Below are 21,691 nucleotides of genomic sequence, written 5' to 3'. Positions count from 1 at the left end.
CTTTGGGGTGCATGGCCACAGGGCCAGGGCACTGATCGGGGCCATGCTAGGGATGGCACACCAAGCCTTGGGGCAGGAGGTCTGGCAGAAGCCCTGAGGTGCCCTTCTCCACATGGGTTCAGAGACAAAATCCCACCCTAGGGAGCTGCAAGCTGTGGGTGGCAAACAAAGGCCCTGTTAGCCATCCACCACTTGCGAGCCAGAGAAAGGGAGCGGCCAGGCCTCAGCAGAAAGTCAGGTTTGCATCCAAGGGACACATCCCAGTGGGACTGGGCTTAGAAGGAAGTAGGGGTGGGAGAGACAGAAGAGGCGGCAGGCCATTGCGGGCTAGGGTGCACAGTGACAGGCAGGCAGGCACATGGGGCGGCATGGGTGGCAGGGCAGGCAGGGGGCAGCAAAGCAGGGATCCCCTGGCAGGCTGCTCCAGTCTCTTTCCTGGGTGAGGGTCCTGGCCTGAGTCTCCCAGGTAGAGATGGGAACCACAGATGGGAGACCCAGAGGCCATGGCCACGCTCATGACAGGGCTGGGCTATGTGGCCTCTGGTAGGAAAAGAGGAACCCCTAAACCTCTTGGGGTACAAGGGAGAAGCAGGTTCCTGGTCTTGGCTTGGCAAATTCAAGGGGACTCGGGGGAACACGAGGAACCTGAAAACCACAAGCCTGAGGCCAACTAATTCCTCCCGTCACTGCCCCCACCCATGGCCCTATCTGCACACCCAGGCCCTGGGAGCAGCGAGGCCCTGGCATAGGATTGGCTCAGCTACAAGAAAGACCCTGGGATTGCCAGAAGATCCCCTCCAGAGGGCAGCGCCTTGGTGGCTGGCAGTGGGAGAATGTCCAGCAAAAGGGAGCCCCTGCTAGGACTGGAGGCCCAGGCTGTGCTGTCCAAGTGTAAGAGCCGGGCTGAGGCCAGCTGCCTAGAGGTGAGCTCCTTGAGCTGGGTTCAGTTCTCAGCTATGAGTAGCAGGCTGCTTCCCACTGGGCTGGGCTGGACTGGGCCTCACGCCCATCTCACGCCCCACACTGGGCCCCAGCTGAGGGTTCTGCACAAAGGAAGGAGGTGTTACCCACAGCAGGGATGGACCGCAAATATGATTCATCTCGGGAGCCATGTCAATCGACTGGTACAAGATACCTGAAGCACTGTGGTGAGAATTCTGGGCGTGGCAGGAAAAGGTGCTAGGATCAATTAGTGTTGCCTGTCACAGGCAAAGGATAGGAGAAAGGGTAAGTGGAACAGAAGAGCCTCATCAATTTATCTGGAGGACAAGAGGCAGCATCTAGGAAAGAGGCTCCTGATTGACTAGTCATGCCTGCCATGCATAGAGAAGACGGTATCATATAGGGAAAAAAACAATACCTTAATCACTTAGCCACATCTGCTATAGAACAGGAGTGCTGGCAAGCTTATTTGGAAAGAATGCCAGGATTGCTTAGCAATGTCTGCCATGGGCGTGTGCTAGAGGAGCGGTACAAGGCAAAGAATGCTAGACAACTAGCCATGTCTGGCATGGGCACAAGAGGGCAAGATTTCTGCCATGTGGAAAAATATGCTCTGATCCATGAGTGACATCTGCATAGGAGATAGAAGGAGGAGGGGCAGTGCCAAGAATGAATTCTGGTCTGGCTTAAGCGAGATCTTCCACAGCCAGGGATGTGAGGGGAGGCAGGGGCAGTGTGTAAGTATTTGCCATCCCTGACCTACAGGAAACCAGGAAAACCTGCCAGGAACTGGCTGCAGAAGTGCGCCTTCAAGGGTGGCGGTCCAGTTAGTGCCTGTGTGAGTCGACTTATACCCAGGGTAACGTGCAGTCCAGCGCCGGCTGCGGCATGGGGTTTCCAGGTTAGCTCGATTTTTAGTATCTTTGTTATTTGGAGGGGATGGGGAACAGGGAATATTAAGGGGTGGGCGGGGTCTCCATCACCACTAGATTCTCTAATGTTTGCTACCACACTAAGCATGTACTTACCAGGATCTCCCCCTTTGAATATGCAAAGTTAGGGTTGTGGGTAAATCAGGGAAGAGCAGGCAGAGGAAAAGAGATGGAAGGGACGTGAAGGGGACAAAGAAAAAGCAGGAAAAGCACAAAAACAGGAGAAGAGAAGAGCAGGGGAAAAAACAGCAAAAGAAAAAAAATTACATGCTATTAATCATATTCATGGTGTTAATATTTAATTCATTATCATCTCAAGAAACAAAAAAGCAACAACATATGAATTACCTATGGCAAGCGCAAAAATAAATCATGCAATGGTTACGTTCTTCCTTCCAGTAGGCTCTACGATCGTGCAAGGTACACGGTGGAGTCCCCGCCCCCACCCCTACCCAATGGGGAGAAGGAGGGACATAGGCAGAAATTTTGCGAAGATTATGGGTTTCCTTTTCTTTCTTTTTTTTTTTTTTTTGATATGGAGTCTCGCTCAGCCGCCCAGGCCAGAGTGCAGTGGTGCGATCTTGGCTCACCACAACCACCATCTCCTGGGTTCAAGTGATTCTCCTGTCTCAACCTCCCAAGTAGGTGGAATTATAGGCACCCGCCATCATGCCAGGCTAATTTTGTATTTTAGTAGAGATGGGGTTTCACCATGTTGGCCAGGCTGTTCTCTAACTCTTGACCTCAGGTGATCCGCCCGCCTCGGCCTCCCAAAGTGCTAGGACTACAGGCATGAGCCACCGTGCCCGTCCAGGTTTTCTTAAAAATTAATAATAAAGGCCGGCATGGTGGCTCAAGCCTATAATCCCAGCACTTTGTCCGGGCGAGGCGGGTGGATCACCAGGGGTCAGGAGTTCGAGACCAGCCTGGCCAACATGGTGAAACCCTGTCTCTACTAAAAATACAGAAATTAGTCAGGGGTGGTGGCAGGCTCCTGTAATCGTCGCTACTCAGAAGGCTGAGGCAGGAGAATCACATGAAGCTAGGAGGCGGAGGTTGTGGTGAGCTGAGACTGCGCCACTGCACTCCAGCCTTGGTGGCAGAGTGAGACTCTGTCTCAAAAAAAAAAAAAAAAAAAAAAAAGGCTGGGCGTGATGGCTCACGTTTGTAATTCCAGCACTTTGGGAGGCCGAGGCAGGTGGATCACCAGGTCAGGAGTTTGAGACCAGCCTGGCCAAGATGGTGAAACCCCCTCTCTACTAAAAATACAAAAAAATTAGCTGGGCGTGGTGGCGGGCGCCTGTAATCCCAGCTACTCAGGAGGCTGAGGCAGAGAACTGCTTGAACCCGGGAGGTGGAGGTTGCAGTGAGCTGAGATCGTGCCACTGCACTCCAGCTGGGACACACAGCAAGACTCCATCTCAAGAAAAAAAATTAAAAAAAATTAGCCTGGTGTCGTGGTGAGCACCTGTAATCCCAGCTACTGGGGAGGCTGAACCAGGAGAATCGCTTGAACCTGGGAGGCAGAGCTTGCAGTGAGCCAAGATTGCGCCACTGCACTGCAGCCCAGGTGACAATGTGAGACTCCGTGTCAAAATAATAATAATGATAATAATAATAATAATAATAATAAGGTACTGAAGGCAGGCATTGATACAGCCGTTCATATTTCACAAGGCCTCTAGCTGGGTTAAGATGTCAAGGTACAACCCTTTGTGGCTCAGGGCTTCTCCAGGTGTGGGGCTTCAACTATCCCAAGCTCCCCTGAGCTGCTAGTGACAATGTAGTTTCCAGCGGCTCTCACCTAGGGGCTCCCAATCCCTGGGGCTGTGTTGGAAAGCTCAAAGAGGTCACAGACCCCCGCTCAAGAGAAAAATTCTTATTTATATCTTTATTATTATTATTATTGTTGGAGACAGAGTCTGGCCCTGTCACCCAGACTGGAGTGCGGTGGCACAATCTTGGCTCACTGCAACCTCCGATTCCAAGGTTCAAGCAATCCTCCTGCTTTAGCCTCCTGAGTAGCTGGGATTACAGGCGCGTGCCACCACGCCTGGCTAATTTTTTGTATTTTTAGTAGAGATGGAGTTTTTGCCATGTTAGCCAGGCTGGTCTCAAACTCCTGAGCTCAGGCAATCCGCCCACCTCAGCCTCCTAACGTGCTAGAATTACAGGTGTGAGCCATCGTGCCCAGCCTATTATTAATTTTTAAGATGAGGTCTCATTGTATTGCCCTGGATGGTCATGAACCGCTGGGCTCAAGTGACCCTCCCACCTTGGCCTCCTAAGTAGCTGGGGTGATAGGCATGAGCCACCACTCCCAGGTAATTTTTAAATATTATTATTTGTAGAGACAGGGTCTTTCTATGTTGCCCAGGCTGGTCTCAAACTCTTAGCCTCAAGTGATCCTCCCACCTCGGCCTCCCAAAATGCTGGGATTACAGGTGTGAGCTACTGTGCCCAGCCAAGAGTCAAGTTCTAACCCTGGCCTTGGAGGCACATAGGGCCTTCTAGGTAGGTAAAATGTGCCCACTAGGCCCTGCCAGAGTGTTGGCTCTCAGACCACCTCCCAGAATTATTAATTCCTAAGTGGCCTCTAGAGGCCGAGAGAGCAGATGGCCTGGTACTGAGGCTGTGGGGTGGGGCTTTACACAGGCCGAGCTCCATCACGGGGGCTTAGCTGTCACTTAGCGTCCTCCCGCCCCCAGGGTAGAGCGGCAGACTGCAGAGGGGTGTGCTACCTGATTGGGGATGGCTCTCTTCTTGTTCAGCTGCGTGCTCCTCTGCTGGGCACTGAAACCAAAGAACAGACAGGGTTCATGTGGACAAGATGCTGGGGGGGAAGAAGGGGAAGAGGTGAATGTGGCCGTTCTCTCCCTGGGGACCAAGTGAGCAGCCACAGGTAGAGGCAGAGAGAAGCCCCCTGCACACACAGAGCTGCGCAAGGGAAACGGCCTGGGCACACAGAACAAGTAAATGTATCTGGTTCAATTGAGGCTTCTAGGCCCTCATCTCAGCCGACTTACTGAAGCGCAGGTTACTTCCAGATGTCACTAGAATCCCGGAGTTTCTAAGGGGAAGTGTGAGAAGGTGTTGCCTAAGATGAGTGCAGTGGCGCAATCACAGCTCACTGCAGCCTTGACCTCCCGGGCTCAAGTAGTTCCCCTGCCTCAGTCTCCCGAGTAGCTGGAGCCACAGGTGCATACCACCATGCTCAGCTAATTTTTGATTTTTTGTAGAGACGAGGTTTCACTGTGTTGCCCAGGCTGGTCTTAAATTCCTAGACTCAAGGGATCTGCCTGGCTCCACCTCCCAAAGTGCTGGCATTACAGGCATGAGCCACTGCACCTAGCCCTTCTTCCTACTCTTCTCATCATTTGATCCCAACACCAGCCTGTAAGTGGCTCTAACCACAGAGCCATCCAGTCTTAGACATCAGACTGTGGGACAGCTGCTGGCCATGAAATGACACGTATCTTGCATGACTCCTGACACAAATTTAGAGGACATCCAAGGTCGACAGGGTGTGTTTCTATAAGGTTCCTTATTCATCCACAATCCCAGATCTCTTTTCTTCTTTATCCATCCTACTTCCTGGCTAGTTCATGCCGGCATAGACAAATCCCACTATATTTTGTATGTGGACACCTACTCCACCACCTTACGGTTCTACTGTATTTTCTACTCTGACAATCATATCACCACTTGCAAACAACATATATCTCCTGTTACTTATCCATCATATTTTCTTTTCTTTTTTTATTGCTTTGGCTGAAACTTTCAGAACAATATGGAAAAGCAAGTCAGCTTGGTCACCTTCCTTTGCTGACTACCTCGGGAGTTTTGTTTTAAAGTCCAAGTTGTCTGTAGGATAAGGGAGAAAGTAGGCTTCTGTTTCTAGATCAGGAAAGCCTGGAAAACTAAGAACAAAGGCAGAATTTTATCCAGTGATACTCCCAACGTTCAATAAGTTTATTATAGGGCTTCTTATCTGGGCTATTTATTTACTTATTTATTTTTGAGACAGAGTCTCACTCTGTCACCCAGGCTGGAGAGCCCTGGTGTGATCATGGCTCACCGCAGCCTTGCCTTCCTGGGCTCAGGTCATTCTCCCACCTCAGCCTCCTAAGTAGCTGAGATTACGCACCACCACCATGTCCAGTTAATTTTTGTATTTTTTGTAGAGACAGGGTTTCACCATGTTTCCCAGGCTGGTCTCAAACTCCTGGGCTCCAGCGATCCACCCACCTTGGCCTCCTGCAAAGTACTGGGATTACAGGCATAAGCCACTGCGCCAGGCTTGGGCCCTGTTTATAATATACATTTGGAGGGCAATGGGAAGCCCAGAACATCCAAGCACAAGAAGGATTTTCATCAACAGCATCTGAAGAAGGTGGCACTGAGCTGAGCCAACCTCCACAGTGATGGCTGGGTGACAGCGAGGTCCCAGAGGTGCTATTTCCTAAGGGCCTCCTGGCTCCCATCCTTGCCAGGGCTCCCTCAAATAGCAGCCCACAAGGTGGCCCCTCTCCTGGGCCTGGACCTAATCAGAAGCATCCTGGTGTCTTGGGGGAAAATCCCAAATCCTCCCCTGGACCTGCAGGGCCCTCCTGGCGATGGGGCCTGGCCACTGGCTCTCTTACCTCCACCTGCCTGGTCTTGTAGCCTTCCTTCCCTTGGTCCAATTCTCTGGGTCCCCCTGGCATCACCTGACTTCTTCAGGAAGATCTCTCCAGGCCACATTCCCAGCTCCCCTTTCCCACAGTCTATCCCCTACCCTCTCTTCCTACTCTCATCATCCTTGTGACAATTTGTTTAAGGACTCCGCCTCCCCAGCCTGCAGGCTCTGAAACAGCAGGGGCTACAGCTGGTGTGGTCAAGGTCCTGGCCCGGAGGCCCAGCGCTGGCCCTGGCTCTGAGAGAGCACCCCATAGCTCTTCAGCAGGCCCCAGGGATGTCCCACCCAGGGCTGGGGCCACCCAGCCAGGGCGTACCCGTTCACACACCAGGGCAAAGGCACACAGCAGGCAATACCCACCAGGTCACCAGCTGCTCAGTATAGTAACAGCTGGGGTAAGTGGGAAGGCCCAGGAATCCAGAGGAAAGAGTGGTCAAAGGAAAAACAGGAGAGATTGTGAGAAGGAACTGTGGATGAAGTGTGAGAAGCAGAGACATCAAGGTGAGGAAAACAGCAGCAAACCAAAGATGGGGACCAGCGCTGTGAGCCCACACACACCCGGCAGCCGGGAGCACAGGGCCGGGGGCTGCCACCCACAGGCAGGGGAGGCCCAGTCAGGGACTTTGGCTCATCTCTAGGAGGGGTTCTGATAAGGCCCTCATTCCTTCCTTTTCCTTCCTCCCTTCTCGTCACCTACCTGGTGCCCAGCACGGAACAGATCCTCAATCAGCTTTGTCAGGTGCACCGATAAATGTTGTATCTGGTGACTCCATAGCCTGAGATTTGGCTCTAGAGGCCCTCCCCTAGGAAGCCTGCCTGGCCCCTCAAGGCAAGGCCCAACGGCCGCCCTCTGGACACCCACAGGCCCTGCACGGCCCCGCCCAGCACTAAGCACACTACACCTTAACGCCTGGGTCCCCATCGGTTCCCTGCATGGGGTCTTCCTCTGAGGGTGGGGAGCTGGGTGTGGGTTTGCCCACTGCTCTATCACAGGGCCCAGCGAGAGGGCATACCAGCGGCACCACCCGGTCTGCCTCAGGCAGGAAGGCCTGCGTGAGCCTCTCCAACAATCTGAGTGAGGCCTAAGCATGCCAAGGGGCTGAAGGAATCAGCGGGTGATGCCTGAGACCACGCACACCGAATCGACATCCTGCTGAAATCAGAGCTCCCCGATCTGGGCCCTCATCTGGGTGCCACGGAAGGTTCTGGTTTAAATTTACAGTGTACGCCTTGAAGCTAGGGAGACCCCAGGCAGCATTTCCCAAAGAGCAGCTTCCAGAGCCCTGAGCCCATGAGATGCTGTCCATGAAGTGGCAGAGTCTGGGAAAAGCTGCACACTGGTCGCTAAAGGCTCTGAGAAGTCCTGAAGGAGACGGGGTGCAGCAGCTGGCTGGCTTCGCCCTCTCCCTGCAGGTCTGAACATAGCACTGCCCTCTCCCTAAACTAACCATGGGGATGCCTCACAGAAGGCGTGTTGGCTGGGGATAGTGGACCACTATCAGCCCAGGAGAGCTTCCAGATATTCTCAGTTGGCTCTGCCTTCACCCCAGGACCCCCGACAGAGACTGTCTGACACCTGCCCTCTCAGAGAATCCCAACTCAGTCACCTCTTTGGATCTGAGAGTGAGGATTGGTGCCGCCCGACCAGCCAGTCTCCAAAAGTACCTACTTGGCAAAGCCGATGAAGTCCTCATGGTTCGTGTTGATGTAGGACTGCTCAATGTCGATCAGCAGAAGAATCTGGGGGAGAGCAGGGGTCACTGTGAGTACAAGGCCAAGCCTGGCAAGTGGGGGCAGCGGCAAGAGCATTTCCTGGTCTTGCCAGCAGGGAAGGCGTGGGAACCAGGAGGCTTCCCAGACAGGAGAACAGAGGCTGGCGTTGCACTCCCCACACCCTCACAGGCAACAGAGCCTGGGACAACAGAGCACAGCCACGCAGCCCAATGTGCCAGTCACAGGCAGGGCCGCTGTCCCCAAGGTCTGGAGTCTTGATTGAGCCACTAATTGGCCGTGTGACCCTGGGCCTCACGTTACTGAGCTGTGGAATGGGGTGACAGGAGGCCCAACTGCCAAGGGTTTAATAATGTGCAGTCGTTTTTTTTGTTGTTGTTTTTTTTTTCTTCGAGACGGAGTCCTGCTCTGTCGCCCAGGCTGGAGTGCAGTGGCACAATCTTGGCTCACTGCAACCTCTGCCTCCTGGGTTCAAGCGATTCTCCTGCCTCAGCCTCCCAAATAGCTGGGATTACAGGTGCCCGCCACCACGCCCAGCTAATTTTTGTATTTTTAGTAGATACAGGGTTTCACTGAGTTGGCCAGGCTGGTCTCGAAATCCTGACCTCATGATCCGCCCGCCTCGGCCTCTCAAAGTGCTGGGATTACAAGCATAAGCCACTGCGCCTGGCTTTTTTTTTTTTTTTTTTTTTTTGAGAAAAGAACTTACTGTCTCCCAGGCTGGAGTGCAGTAGAACAATCATAGCAATCATAGCCTCAAACTCCTGGGCTCAAGCAACCCCCTGCCTCAGTGTCCCAAGATGCTGGGGTCGCAGGCATGTGCCACCACACCTGGCTGATTTTTCCTTTTTCTTTTTTTTTTTTTTTGTAGAGGTGGGGGTCTCACTATGTTGCCCAGACTGGTCCTGAACTCCTAGGCTCAAGTGATCCTCCTGCCTTGGCCTCCCAAAGTGCTGGGATTACAGGTGTGAACCACTGCAAGCCACTGCCTTGTATTTTTTTCTTTTTCTTTTTTCTGGGAGACAGAGTCTCACTGTGTTACCCAGGCTGGCGTGCAATGGCGCAATCTCGGCTCACTGCAACCTCCGCCTCCTGGGTTCAAGCAATTCTCCTGCCTCAGTCTTCCGAGTAGCTGGGACCACAGGCGCACGCCACACCACCTGGCTAATTTTTTGTATTTTAGTAGAGATGGGTTTTCACCGTGTTGCCCAGGCTGGTCTCGAACTCCTGAGCTCAGGCAATCCACCTGCCTTGGCCTCCCAAAGTGCTAGGATTACAGGCGTGAGCCACCGTGTCCAGCCTGTAAAGTCTTTAGCGCCTGGCGTGTTCAAAGTGTTGCATTAAAACTGCGAAGCTAATTTGTCCAATTATGAACACTGAAAACACACACACGTGCACGTGCACGCGCGCGCACACACACACACGCTCAAGCTATCAAGCTAGAAAGGTCTCATGTGAGAAGCAGGGCTTGTGAGTCCACTGCACTTGCTGAAACTCTCCCTCCCTCATCTTTCTTGTCTTTTGCCCAGGATGAAGTTGGTCTATGGGAACCATGGATCCAGGCAGCTCACTGGCTTGATTCCCATTCATAACAGGCCAGGCTGCTGGGGAGGAGGCGCTGGGATGCGCGTCACTGGACTCCCCTGGCCCTTGGCCAGTCACTTCCCCTTGCTGCACCTCCAAGTTCCTGAGAATAAAGTAGGGCAAGGCACTCGGACCTGTCGCCTGCTGGAAAATGCCAGGGTGCTCCATCTGTGGGAGCGAGCATGGCTGATTTAAGTAAGGCCTGAGTCTCCTCAACCCAGCGCTCTCAGATCCGGCCCGGCAGCATGGCAGGTGGGCACCAGGGGCTGTGGAAGGGCCGGCAGCATTCTTACCAACAGTAACAACAAAAAGAATCAGACTCTTCCAGACTTTTGATACAATTTCCAAGCTACAGCAGCTATGAGGCATAGGTGGACCGGTACCCTGAGGGAGCAATTGGCCAAATCAAAAGTGGGCGCCTCTCTGCAGGACAAATGAGCCCATTTCATCCCCATCAATGGCAAGGGGAGAGGGACCATTTTAAACAAAGTGACATAACAGGCAAGGGCTTAATTAAGCTCTGGTTTCAACAAACAGTTGTAAAAAGAACAGAGGACAACTGAGAGAAAGTGACTCGAAACAGATCCGGGAGCGGTGGCTCACACCTGTCATCCCAGCACTTTGGGAGGCCGAGGCGGGTGGATCATTTGAGCTAAGGAGTTCAAGACCAGCCTGGCCAACATGGCGAAACCCCATCTCTACTAAAAATACAAAAATTAGCCAGGCATGGTAGCTCATGCCTATAGTCCCAGCTACTTGGGAGGCTGAGGCTGCGGCTGCAGGAGAGTATAAGGACGGCCCAGTGCTTCATGGGTGACAGTCTCAGCTGAGGGGTAGGCAGCAACTTGGGGTGTGTGCTTGCATGCCTTTGCAAGAAAGCGTTAAATGTTAAAAAAGAAAAAGCAGGCTGGGCGTGGTAGCTCACGCCTATAATCCCAGCACTTTGGGAGGCCAAGGCGGGCAGATCACCTGAGGTCAGGAGTTCAAGACCAGCCTGGCCAACATAGTGAAAATCTCTCTCTACTAAAAATACAAAAATTAGGTGGGTAAAGTGGCATGTGCCTGTAGTCCTGGCTACTTCGGGGGCTGAGGCATGAGAATCACTTGAACCTGGGAAGTGGAGGTGGCAGTGAGTCAAGATCGTGCCACTGCACCCTAGCCTGGGCGACAGAGCAAAACTCTGTCTCAAAAAAAAAAAAAAAAAAAAACCCACAACACAAAAAGCACCCCAAACACCCTCCAGCAGGCAAGTGGAGGTCCTTGCTGTGCTCCATCCATTCCCTGGAAGATTGCTTAGTAATCAAGGCAGCAAACTACAGATACAACAAACAACATGCTTGGCTCCCAAATGCAGACGCCGAGGAGAGGGAGGGAGGGAAGAAGGGTGGCAGGAAGGGAGTCAAGGGTCAATGGCCCTTACACTGTGGGAGTCCACTTGAAGGACTGTAGGATAGGGAGCGGGCTGGTGGTGGCCAGGGCCTGGGGATTTCCTTTGCTGCTTCTTTTTTAAGAGACAGGGTCTCGCTCTTTCTCCCAGGCTGGAGGGCGATGGCACGACCATAACTTACTGAAGCCTTGATCTTGTGGGCTCAAGGGATCCTCCCACCTCAGCCTCCCAAGTAGCTGGGACCACAGGCATGCGCCACCACGCCTGGCTAATTTTTTTATGTTTTCGTAGAGACAAGGTCTTGCTATGTTGCCCACGTTGGTCTCGAACTCCTGGGCTCAAGCAATCCTCCTGCCTGAGCCTCCCTAAGTGCTGGGATTACAGGCGTGAGTTACTACACCCAGCCTGGCCTGTGGGTTTTTGAGGGGTTGACTACAGAGAGGCATAGGGACAGGGATTTTGGGAGGTGACAGAACCGCTCTATATCTTGATTGAGGTGAGGGTTACTTTGCCATATGCAGCTGTCAGCATGCACAGAACAGTATACTTGACATTTACTGCATGTAAATTATACCCAATAAAGAAGACAAAAGGCCAGTACCTGGTCCTTCGTTCTCCCCTCCCGTTCCCGGATGTAAGTAGTGACGATTCGCTCTGTCTCCTCTCGCAACCGGGGGTAGGAACTGAGCTGGGGGAACAAGCAGAGTGGCCGCATTGGCGGGGTCCTCGTGGCACGGGAAGCAACATGAACCACACAGGTAGAAAATGCGGAGGGGGGTGGGGAATGAGATATGAGGGGGACCACCGAGCCCACACCTTGCTCCTGGCCCCCAGTGAGTCCAGCTGGGAGCTAAGAGCAGAAGAGTGGGGGCACCGTGGACCGGAGACAGCAGGAGAGCAGAGCTGCTTTTCCAGCCAGTGACCGGGGGGCAGGAGGCAGGAGGCAGCATGAAAACAGAAAAGCAGGGGCATGTTTGCCATCCAGGGCTTCAGGGCACCCCCCTCTTGCCCAGCACTGGGTGAGAGCAGGAACCCTGAAGGGCCTTGCCAGCGTGAGTAGCGTCTGTTCTAGAATGGTAAGGTGGGTATCTGGGCCATCAGCCTCGATAGGAACTCCTTGCAGAGAACCACTCCTGATCGCTGTATCTGTGGCACCCACTCGCCAAATGCCCCCACCTCCCCAGGCTTCATCTGCAGCACCAACTTAACCAGACCTCATGCACAGGGGAGTCCCATCTTCTGCAGTGTGGGTCAAGTCCACGAGTCGGGGAAAATGGAATGGTTACTCTCAGGTGGCCTAGACCGTGAGAACATGCAGGGCTATACAGATGATGTGTTTCCTGTGTTTTGCTGTTTTGGTGCTGGCTGGGAAACCCCTTTCTCTAGGGGTTCCAGGAAAGGGCACTGCTTAGTAAATGCAATGCGTTTGGCACCAACAAAGGCTGACCGCCCCCACGGGCAGCCACAACCCACGTGTGATGCCACTCCCCCCATTCCATCTGCCAGTGCAAGGTGGTGACATCTCTAAGTGACAACTGGTAGGCGGAAGGGGGTTCCTGCCGAGGCTGAATTTTCCAGATGCTCGGGTTGAGACTAACACATGGAGGGGGAGGATGGGGACAAATGCGGAGATGAGAACAAAACCTGTTACCTTCTCGGCACACTTTTTTATGACTGTGGCCAGCTCTGAGACCACGAGATCAACACACTTCAAACTCGGCTCTTTGAGTTTTACAATCTGTTTTTTCACAATGGCTTCAAAGGCCATGTCGGGGGTGAAGAGCCCCGTCCTGGGTCATGCGGAGGGCAGGATGAGGCAGAAAGACACCCAGGGACAGTGCAGGCCACACACGCAGGACAGGAGACAGAGAGAAGAGAAGAAACGAGAGTCATCTGATTAGTCCATGCACGGGGGAGCCTGCGCCCGCATTTGCCCCGGAAGCTGCTTCGGATCAAAGAGGTCTGGGGTTTGGGGGTGTGGGCTCGGTCTGGGGTGTAGTTACAGAAGGGCCACGGGGGGGTTGTCATTGCACAGACAGACAGCCAAGGTGTGCGGAGTCCTCTAACATTCATGTCCATGACACCTGGCTCTAGGACGAGCATTTTCCAACCTGTTTGGACTGTTTTCCCCCTCCCTTTTCTAATCGAAGAAGCTTAAGCAGCAAATGTGGGCTTTTCCAGACTAAGAACAGAGGGGCTCAAGCAGAAATTCCCTGGCAACCCGGAGCGCTGGGGACACTGTGGTCGCGCAAGCACAGACTGCCCACTGGGAGGCATTTCAGCTGCTTGGCCAAAGCGTGCTGCCCTGGGAACCAGGCGTTGGCGCGGGTTGGGGGAGCCCGGCGCGTCCTGCTGAGTGGAGGCAGTGGCTCGTCGAGAGCGCATAGAGGCACTGTGACTAAGTGGATCCAAAAATGGGCTGCCCCTGGGGGACAGCGTGGGGTGCAGGGGGTGGGCAGGGGCACTTAGGACCCCAGCTGGCTCTCATGATGTTGCTGGCATTCAGGCCATTCCCGGAGCTGAGGGACAGAGAAGTCGGTGGCTCCAGGGAAGTCTGAGAATGCCGGGCATTGGTCAAGAAGGGGTGACAGCCAGGGAGCTTCAAGGAGCTTAGCCTCCAGCAGTTGACGCAGGGGGTCCCTCTCTGCTTCCCAGGAGGCAGCAAAGCAACAGCCCAGTGAAACCCCAATTTCATCAGACACATGCTAGGCTTGGTATCAGGGTCCCAGGGACAACTGTGCATCTGTCTGGCCAGTCCAGGAGGCCTGGCACTCCCCTGTGTGCCTGGGCCCAGGCCGACATGCTCCTGCCCCAGCCTCTGGGGAGAGGCCAAGTTCACGGACACAAAGCGATATGGGGAGAAAAGGCACCAGTGGGGGCCAATGAGGCGCTGGGAGCCTGATACCAAACCCCCGTACCCCCGTTTCCACAAGGTCAGGAGTCACCCTGCCAAGGGAGCAATACCTTACTGGTACACTGCCTAACTGTATTGATTAGCTCCTGGATAACCAGGTCGACACATTTCAGACAGGGCTCTTTCAGCTTGACGACCTGCTTTTTCACAATGGCCTCGAATGCCAAGTCCGGGGTGAAAAGCCCGGTCCTGAAACCGTCCAGACCCGGGGGCAGGGGAGATAAGTCAGAGAGAAACAAAGCATGGTCAGCAATTTCATTGGCCCTGGCCGGGTCCCCAACAAGGAATGAAGGTTGTGTCATGTGTGGGGTCGGATGCCTGAGTCCACTGCCCGGAAACCCTCAGGGTGACCCGAGGACCCCACAGCGATGGAAGGGCAGACACCTGGAGCAACTACCTTTGTTAGAATAAGGAGGGGACCCAAGAGGCTCACGAGGAAGCCATGATGGGGACTCATGCTGGCTTCCCAAAACCCTGATTCAGTGCCGCCCCGCCCCTCCCCAGGCAAATCTGCAGTGAGCATTCTTAGTTTAGCATGAGGTTCACACCAACCGACTGGGCAGGAACTAAGCCCTATTTGATCAGGAGCTGCAGACAGCCCCGAAGCCTGCAACGGACGCAGGACTAAGACACATCCACCCTCACGTGCCCTTGGAGACCCTCAGGGAGGGGCTCGCAGCTACAGAAAACCATCCAAGAGCCCTCTTAAGGCCTAACGATTAGGGACTCAGAGGTGTGGGTGACCCAATTAGCTGGGGGGTGGCACCGCGGAGAGGAAGGAACAGTGGTGACTCTCCTCGTGGAACTTGCCTGACTCCGTGGATGTTCTTAATGGCATAGCTGATCTCCCGTCGTAAGTCCTTCTCGTCAAACTCCATCTGAGAAGAGACAAACCAAGCACATGCATGGAGGCACCCAGGGCGCCCCCGTGGCAGGCGTGCATCTGGGGAACGTTCTCTCCCACGTGCGGCTATATTCACAAGGCAGAATATTTAACTCGTCAAAATTTTATTAAAAAAATTGAAAACTGGCCAGACACAGTGGCTCACACCTGTAATCTCAGCACTTTGGGAGGCCAAGGCAGGCAGATGGCTTGAGCCCAGGAGTTTGAGACCAGCCTGGGCAACATAGTGAGACCCCATCTCTACTAAAAATACAAAAATTGGCCAGGTGGGCTGGTGCACGCCTATAGTCCCAGCTACTTGGGAGGCTGAGGTGGGAGGATCATCCGAGCCCAGGAAGGTCGAAGCTGCAGTGAGCTGTGATTGCACCACTGCACTCCAGCCTGGGTGAAAGAGCAAGACCCTGTCTCAAAAAAAATAAAAATAAACAAACAAATTAATTAATTAAAACCCAGTTTCAGAAAGCATGACATGACACCAACACTCTCATCATATTGGTGGGAATATAAATTCATGTAAACTTAGATTTTTCAGACTATCAGTATGCACCACCACACCCAGCTTTTTCTTTTTTCTTTCTTTTTGTTTTTTTTTTTTTTTTTTTTTTTTTTTGAGATAGGGTCTGGCTCTGTCACTGAGGCTGGAGTGCGGTGGTGCCATCTTGGCTCATTGCTGCATCCTCTGCCTCCTAGGCTCAAGTGATTCTCCTACCTCAGCTTCCCAAGTAGCTAGGACTACAGGCACATGCCACCACTCCTGGATAATTTTTGTATTTTTAGTAGAGATGGGGTTTCACCATGTTGCCCAGGCTGGTCTTGAACTCCTGGGCTCAAGTGATCAGCCCCCCTTGGCCTCCCACGGATTATAGGCGTGAGCCACTGCATTTGGTCTTGCTCCGATTTTAAAAAAGTTTTTTTGTTTTAATAAAAAATGCTATGTGCTCATTGTAAACAGTATAAAACTTCAAGCAAATCACACACACACACACACACACACACACACACACACACACGGAAAAAGAAGTCCCAAATCCTAGCACCCAGGGCTGACATTTTTGCAAACATCCTTGCAAATACAAAGAAACACTTGTAGACAGACATCCATGTTCAGTTTCATACATAAGGATGTTGTATATATCAGCTCAGTGCTATGTTGCACACGCTGGCTCCAATGCCTATTTTTTCCTTCTTCAACGACATGCTAGGGACATCTTCTCATGTAAATTTATCTGTATTTTCTAAGTATTTTGCAAAGAATGTATATTGGCTTTTGTTAGAGGAAAAACACAGGGGTTTTCATATTCTTCTGCCCAAAACCTCAAAGCTGAGTGTCGGAAAAGGAAGACCATGGGGACACCTCATCCAGGCCACACCCTGCCCACCACAGGTTCAGGCCTAGAGGTAGGAGCTTGAGACCTTATTGCCTGGGAGGAGGCCTGGCTCGAGGCCAGCAGGAGGGTGCCTGACCAGAGACGGGAGGGCCCAGCCCCGGGGGGCACTACCTTCACCAGCTCAAATGGGAACCGCTCGTGGAAGATGCGATTGATTCGGGCGCCCCCGGAGAGCTCCAGTGTGTCCACCTGATCTCCTGAGCCCTCGATCCTCTTCTCAAAATCCACCCCAAACTGCTGGACCATCCTATGAGGAAAACGAAAAAGCAAGCATCAAAACGGAGGTTTCCACACTACTCTGGAATGATGTTCCAAGTCAAGCCAGGGTTTACTGTTCTTTTACCATTTTTCAGCAGCAAAATGTCTTCTGTCTATATTAACACAAATAAACCAAATTCAAGAGCTCCCAATGGCAAATGCTGGCTACGAGTCAGGCTCAAGCTAAGCCTGTTCCGATTATTCACCCATTCGATCCGAGAAGGCCCACTTATTCCTCCCACTTTGCAGAAGACAGGAGTGAAGTTCAGGGGTCAAAGCTCAGCACCTCTGCCCTGAAGCTCAACTTGATTTACAGGATGCTGGGAAGGAAAGGTAGCCACTTCCGCACAATTCAGGTGGCTTCCACAGGTTTCCGCCACCTCCCAGCCTGCTGGGGTTGGTCCTGACCCATCGATGGGATGTGAGGCCTTGGACAGGACTTTGCCCCTCTGAGCCTCCGATTCCTCATCTACAAAATGGGTTGAGGGTAACAACATCTACCTCCTTCGTGGAGACTGAAGATGTTTCTAGATCTCATTACCTCCAAGAAGTCACTGATCCTAAAATGCACTGTTATTTTGTGTGCCCACAAAAAAAGAAAAAATGCTGCCACTAATGGTAATTCTGCAAAGACACCTGGTTTCACACAAGTTAAAATGTTTTATTGGCCGGGTGCGGTGGCTCATGCCTGCAATATCAGCACTTTAGGATGCTGAGGTGAGAGGATGGCTTTAGTTTGGGAGTTCGAGACCACCCTGGGCAACACAGTGAGACCACATTTTATTAAAAAAATATATATATACTGGACACGGTGGCTCACGCCTATAATCCCAGCACTTTGGGAGGCTGAGGTAGGCAGATCACCTGAGCCCAGGAGTTTGAGATTAGCCTGGACAACATGGCGAAACCCCGTCTCTACTAAAAATACAAAAATGAGCCGGGTGTGGTGGTGAACGCTTCTAGTCCGTTAATCGGGAGGCTGAGGCAGGAGAACCGCTTGAACCTGGGTGGCAGAGGATGCAGTGAGCCGAGATCGCACCACTGCACTCCAGCCTGGGCGAGACAGAGTGAGACCCTGTCTCAAAAAAAGAAGAAAAAAAAGAAAGAAAATTTTTGTTGGTAAAAAATTGCTCATCTAATGGACAAAAAGTGGTAATAACATGTGTCGCCCCTTAGAACGGGCCTGGCCCTTAAAAAGAGTCTCTCAGCATTGCCTATTGGCATCGTGAATAGTAAAAAAGTAGGATGATCTTGTTCACGTTTTAGTTTTCCTAAGCATTCCTAATTGCCCTCCTTAGGGTACTGGGCTGTCTCCCTTCATCAGTTTCCCTCCCAAAAATCATGATCTACTGAAGTACCTGGGGACTTGCTCCTAAAGGGGAGCTGCTCAAATGGTGACCACTGTCAGGGCCACCAAGGCTGGGCTGCCAAAGAAAGGGGGGTCTCCTTCATACCCCAACTGGGAGAGGCAAGCACAAGCTGCCCAGATCCCCAAAATCTCTTTCCTCACATGAAGCAAAGGGTGTGCACATTTAATTTCCTTCCAGGAGACACACAAAGGCCTAGGTTAATGCTTCGCCTGGAATGGGGAATTTGTTTTTTTTGTTTTTTGTTTTTTGAGCTGGAGTCTCACTCTGTCGCCCAGGCTGGAGCGCAGTGGCACAATCTCAGCTTACTGCAACCTCTGCCTCCCGGGTTCAAGTAATTCTCCTGCCTCAGCCTCTCCAGTAGCTGGGAATACAGGTGCCCGCCACCATGCCCGGCTAATTTTTGTGCTTTTAGGAGAAATGGGGTTTCGGCATGTTGGCCAGGCTGGTCTCTCAATCTCCTGACCTCAAGTGATCCGCCCGCCTTGGCCTCCCCAAAGTGCTGGGATTACAGGCGTGAGACACTGCACCCAGCCTGGAATGGAGAATTTGAATTGTGGACCAAACCAGGACCAAGGTCAGCAAAGGCACAGCACTAAACTAATGACAGACAACAGACTGGGCGGGGCGGGGGGGGGGGGGGGGCGGGGGAGGGTTAGGCAAGGATGGAGACTCTGGGGACCTGCTCTCAGCCACAGGGGACAAAGCACACCTGGGCACCAGCCTCCTGGGGGCCCTGGAGGTGATTTACAGGCCCAACCCACGCTGCACAATCAGAGCATTCTGGACAATTGTGACCGGCTGGTCGGTGTCCCACGGAATTCGGGTTGAATCCTGCCCCCCTGTACCTCGGAATGTACTCTTATTTGGAAACAGGGTCACTGCAGATGTAATCAGTCAAGAGAATATCACAGGGTGTGCTCATAGCCAATATAACTGGTGCCCTTATAAAAAGGGGGAGTTGGGCTGGGCATGGTGGTGCACTCCTGTAATCCCATCACTTCGGGAAGCTGAGGTAGGAGGATCGCTTGAGCTAAGGAGTTTGAGACAGCCTGGGCAACATAGTGAGATCCAGTCTCTAGAAATACTTTAAAAATTAGCCAGGTGCTGTGGTGCACGCCTGAGGATCAGGCTACTCAGGTGGCTGGGGCAGAAGAATTGCTTGAGCCCAGGAGGTCCAGGCTGCAGTGAGCCGTGATTGCACCAGTGCACTCCAGCCTGGGCAACAGAATAAGAGACCTTGTCTCAAAAGAATAAAATAAAATAAATAAAAATTTAAAAAACAAGGCCAGGCGTGGTGGTTCACGTCTGCGATCTCATAGTTGGAAAGTTCAGGCAGGCGGTTTGCTTGAGGTCAGGAGTTTAAGATCAGCCTAGGTAATATAGTGAGACCTTGTCTCTACAAAAATACAAAAATTAGCTAGGCATGGTGGCGCATACCTGTATTATTCCCAGCTACTCGGGAGGCTGTGGTGGGAGGATCACCTGAGCCCAAGTGGTGAGGCTGCGGTGAGCCGGGATTGCACCACCGCACTCTAGCCTGGGCAACAAGGCGAGACCCTGTTTCAAAAACAAATACATGAGGGCCGGGCATGTTGGCTCATGCCTGTAATCCCAGCACTTTGGGAGGCCGAGGTGGGCAGATCACCTGAGGTCAGGAGTTTGACACCAGCCTGGCCAACATGGTGAAACCCCTGTCTTTACTAAAAATACAAAAATTTGCTGGGTGTGGTGGCGCATGCCTGTAATCTCAGCTACTCAGGAGGCTGAGACAGGAGAATCGCTTGAACCTGGGAGGTTGCAGTGAGCTGAGATCATGCCACTGCGCTTCAGCCTGGGTGACAGAGCAAGACTCTATCTCAAAACAAAAACAAAAACAAAAACAAAAAAAACCACCAAATACATAAATAAAATAAAATGAAAAATAAAAAATCAATTTTAAACACGTACGTTCCTTAACCCAAGATCCCTCTGCTGGGGTCTTTGCCCTGCAGGAATCCTTGCCTGTACAGTCACAGATGAACTTAGAAGCATCGGTTAAGGCCAAAAAAAAAAAAAAAACAACAAAACCCTGGGTGTCCCCATGGGCACTGGGATACATGAACAGTCTATGGGCTGCACCAGGCAGAGACAGAAGGCTCCAGGCTTTGCTTTAACAAGAAGAGAAAAGCCAAGTGCAGAATTCAGGCTGGGGGAAGTCTATTACCGTAATTCCCGTTCTCTTGTAAGGCGCGAACCGAGAAAGACCGCCCATGTCTGCATGAGGACCTTGGACCCTCAGATAAAATGCTAAAGCAAGAAGGCCCAGCTCTTGACAGGAGACACAGATAACAGTGGCGCTTCTCCATGGTGAGGTCAAAACCTGGGAAGGGAGGGCCCTGCAAGGCAACTGGTTACAAATGACATAACGTGCTAAGCCCCGGGGGACAGGGACTGTTTGTGATGGGCATCCCCTGGCCCAGTCCTGCCATAGGCTTAACAAGTAGTATTTAAATTTATTTATCTATTTATTTACTTATTTATTTTTGAGATAGAGTCTCGCTCTGTCTGCCCAGGCTGGAGTGCAGTGGTGTGATCCTGGCTCACTGCAACCTCTGACTCCCAGGTTCAAGTGATTGTCCTGCTTTAGCCTTCCAAGTAGCTGGGACTACAGGTGCCCACCACCACACCTGGCTAATTTTTGTATTTTTTCATAGAGACAGGGTTTCACCATGTTGGTGAGGGTGGTCTTGAACTCCTGACCTCAAGTGATCCATCCACTGAAGCCTCTCAAAGTGCTGGGAATACAGGCATGAACCATCGTCCCCAGCCTAATTTTTTTTTTTTTTTTTTTTAATTTCAGAGACAGGATCTCTGTCTCTATTGCTCACGCTGGTCTCAAACTCCTGGCTTTAAGCAATCCTCCTGACTTGGCATCCCCATGTGCTGGGATTACAGGCACCTTGTAATCTGCCAGTTTGTCCCCATGGCCATGTGAGATGACAGCTGCCATGACCCTCACTTTAGAGGTGCAGAAAATGAGGCTCAGAGAGGTCCAATCACCTGCCTGTGGTCACCCAGCAGGCCCAGGTCCACCCTCAGGCTGAATCCTCCACAACACTTCCTTCAGTCTAGTAGGCTGAATCTTGTGTTTTGTTTGTTTGTTTCTTTGTTTGTTTGAGACAGAGTCTTGCTCTGTCACCCAGGCTGGAGTGCAGTGGCACAATCTTGGCTCACTGCAACATCCACCTCCTGGGTTCAAGCGATTCTCCTGCCTCAGCCTCCCAAGTAGCTAGAATTACAGGGGTGCACCACCATACCCGGCTATGAATTTCCTCTTGAAGCCTGCAAAGGGCCACTATCTGCTCTGTACAAAGTGTTTTGTAACGTAGTCAAGGCTGTCTGAGCATAAAAGCACTCTGGCCCCCGAGCCCACGACCATGCACTACTGCCTGGTGGGGGGGGGGGGGGGAATGCCAGGGCTGTGATGGCCAGAGGAGGCGGTGTCCTCCTCGTGTCCCTGTGGGAAGTGCCTCATGCATGGCACTGTCTGCAGTATGAACTACCCAGGAGTCCCTGTCACCTGCTCTGGTCCAGCTGTTCCAGTGCCTCAGGGTCCCTTACAGG

At 52.3% G+C, this 21,691-nt stretch overlaps 1 protein-coding gene across 8 annotated transcripts in view; it reads right to left on the bottom strand.

Moving 5' to 3' along the window:
• Positions 1–21,691, bottom strand: part of DNM2 (dynamin 2) — a 114,268-nt gene that overhangs the window by 21,323 nt on the left and 71,254 nt on the right. For 2 of the 8 annotated variants that reach the window (XM_055371666.1, XM_055371668.1), the window contains exons 8-14: positions 16,572–16,707; positions 14,979–15,046; positions 14,219–14,357; positions 11,856–11,942; positions 8,222–8,292; positions 4,616–4,667; positions 1,971–1,982 (exon numbers count right to left, since the gene is read on the bottom strand). In XM_055371666.1, coding sequence (XP_055227641.1) covers positions 1,971–1,982; positions 4,616–4,667; positions 8,222–8,292; positions 11,856–11,942; positions 14,219–14,357; positions 14,979–15,046; positions 16,572–16,707 — 565 coding nt within the window. Of the gene's footprint in view, positions 1–1,970; positions 1,983–4,615; positions 4,668–8,221; positions 8,293–11,855; positions 11,943–12,905; positions 13,045–14,218; positions 14,358–14,978; positions 15,047–16,571; positions 16,708–21,691 lie in introns of all 8 variants that reach the window. The other 6 variants (XM_055371665.1, XM_055371667.1, XM_055371670.1 and 3 more) reach the window with 3 other exon arrangements.

Source organism: Gorilla gorilla, chromosome 20 (assembly GCF_029281585.2).
Source record: "Gorilla gorilla gorilla isolate KB3781 chromosome 20, NHGRI_mGorGor1-v2.1_pri, whole genome shotgun sequence".
NCBI classification, from domain to species: Eukaryota; Metazoa; Chordata; class Mammalia; order Primates; family Hominidae; genus Gorilla; species Gorilla gorilla.
Note: the sequence above shows the minus strand (reverse complement) of the source record. Positions and strands in the feature narration are given on the sequence as shown.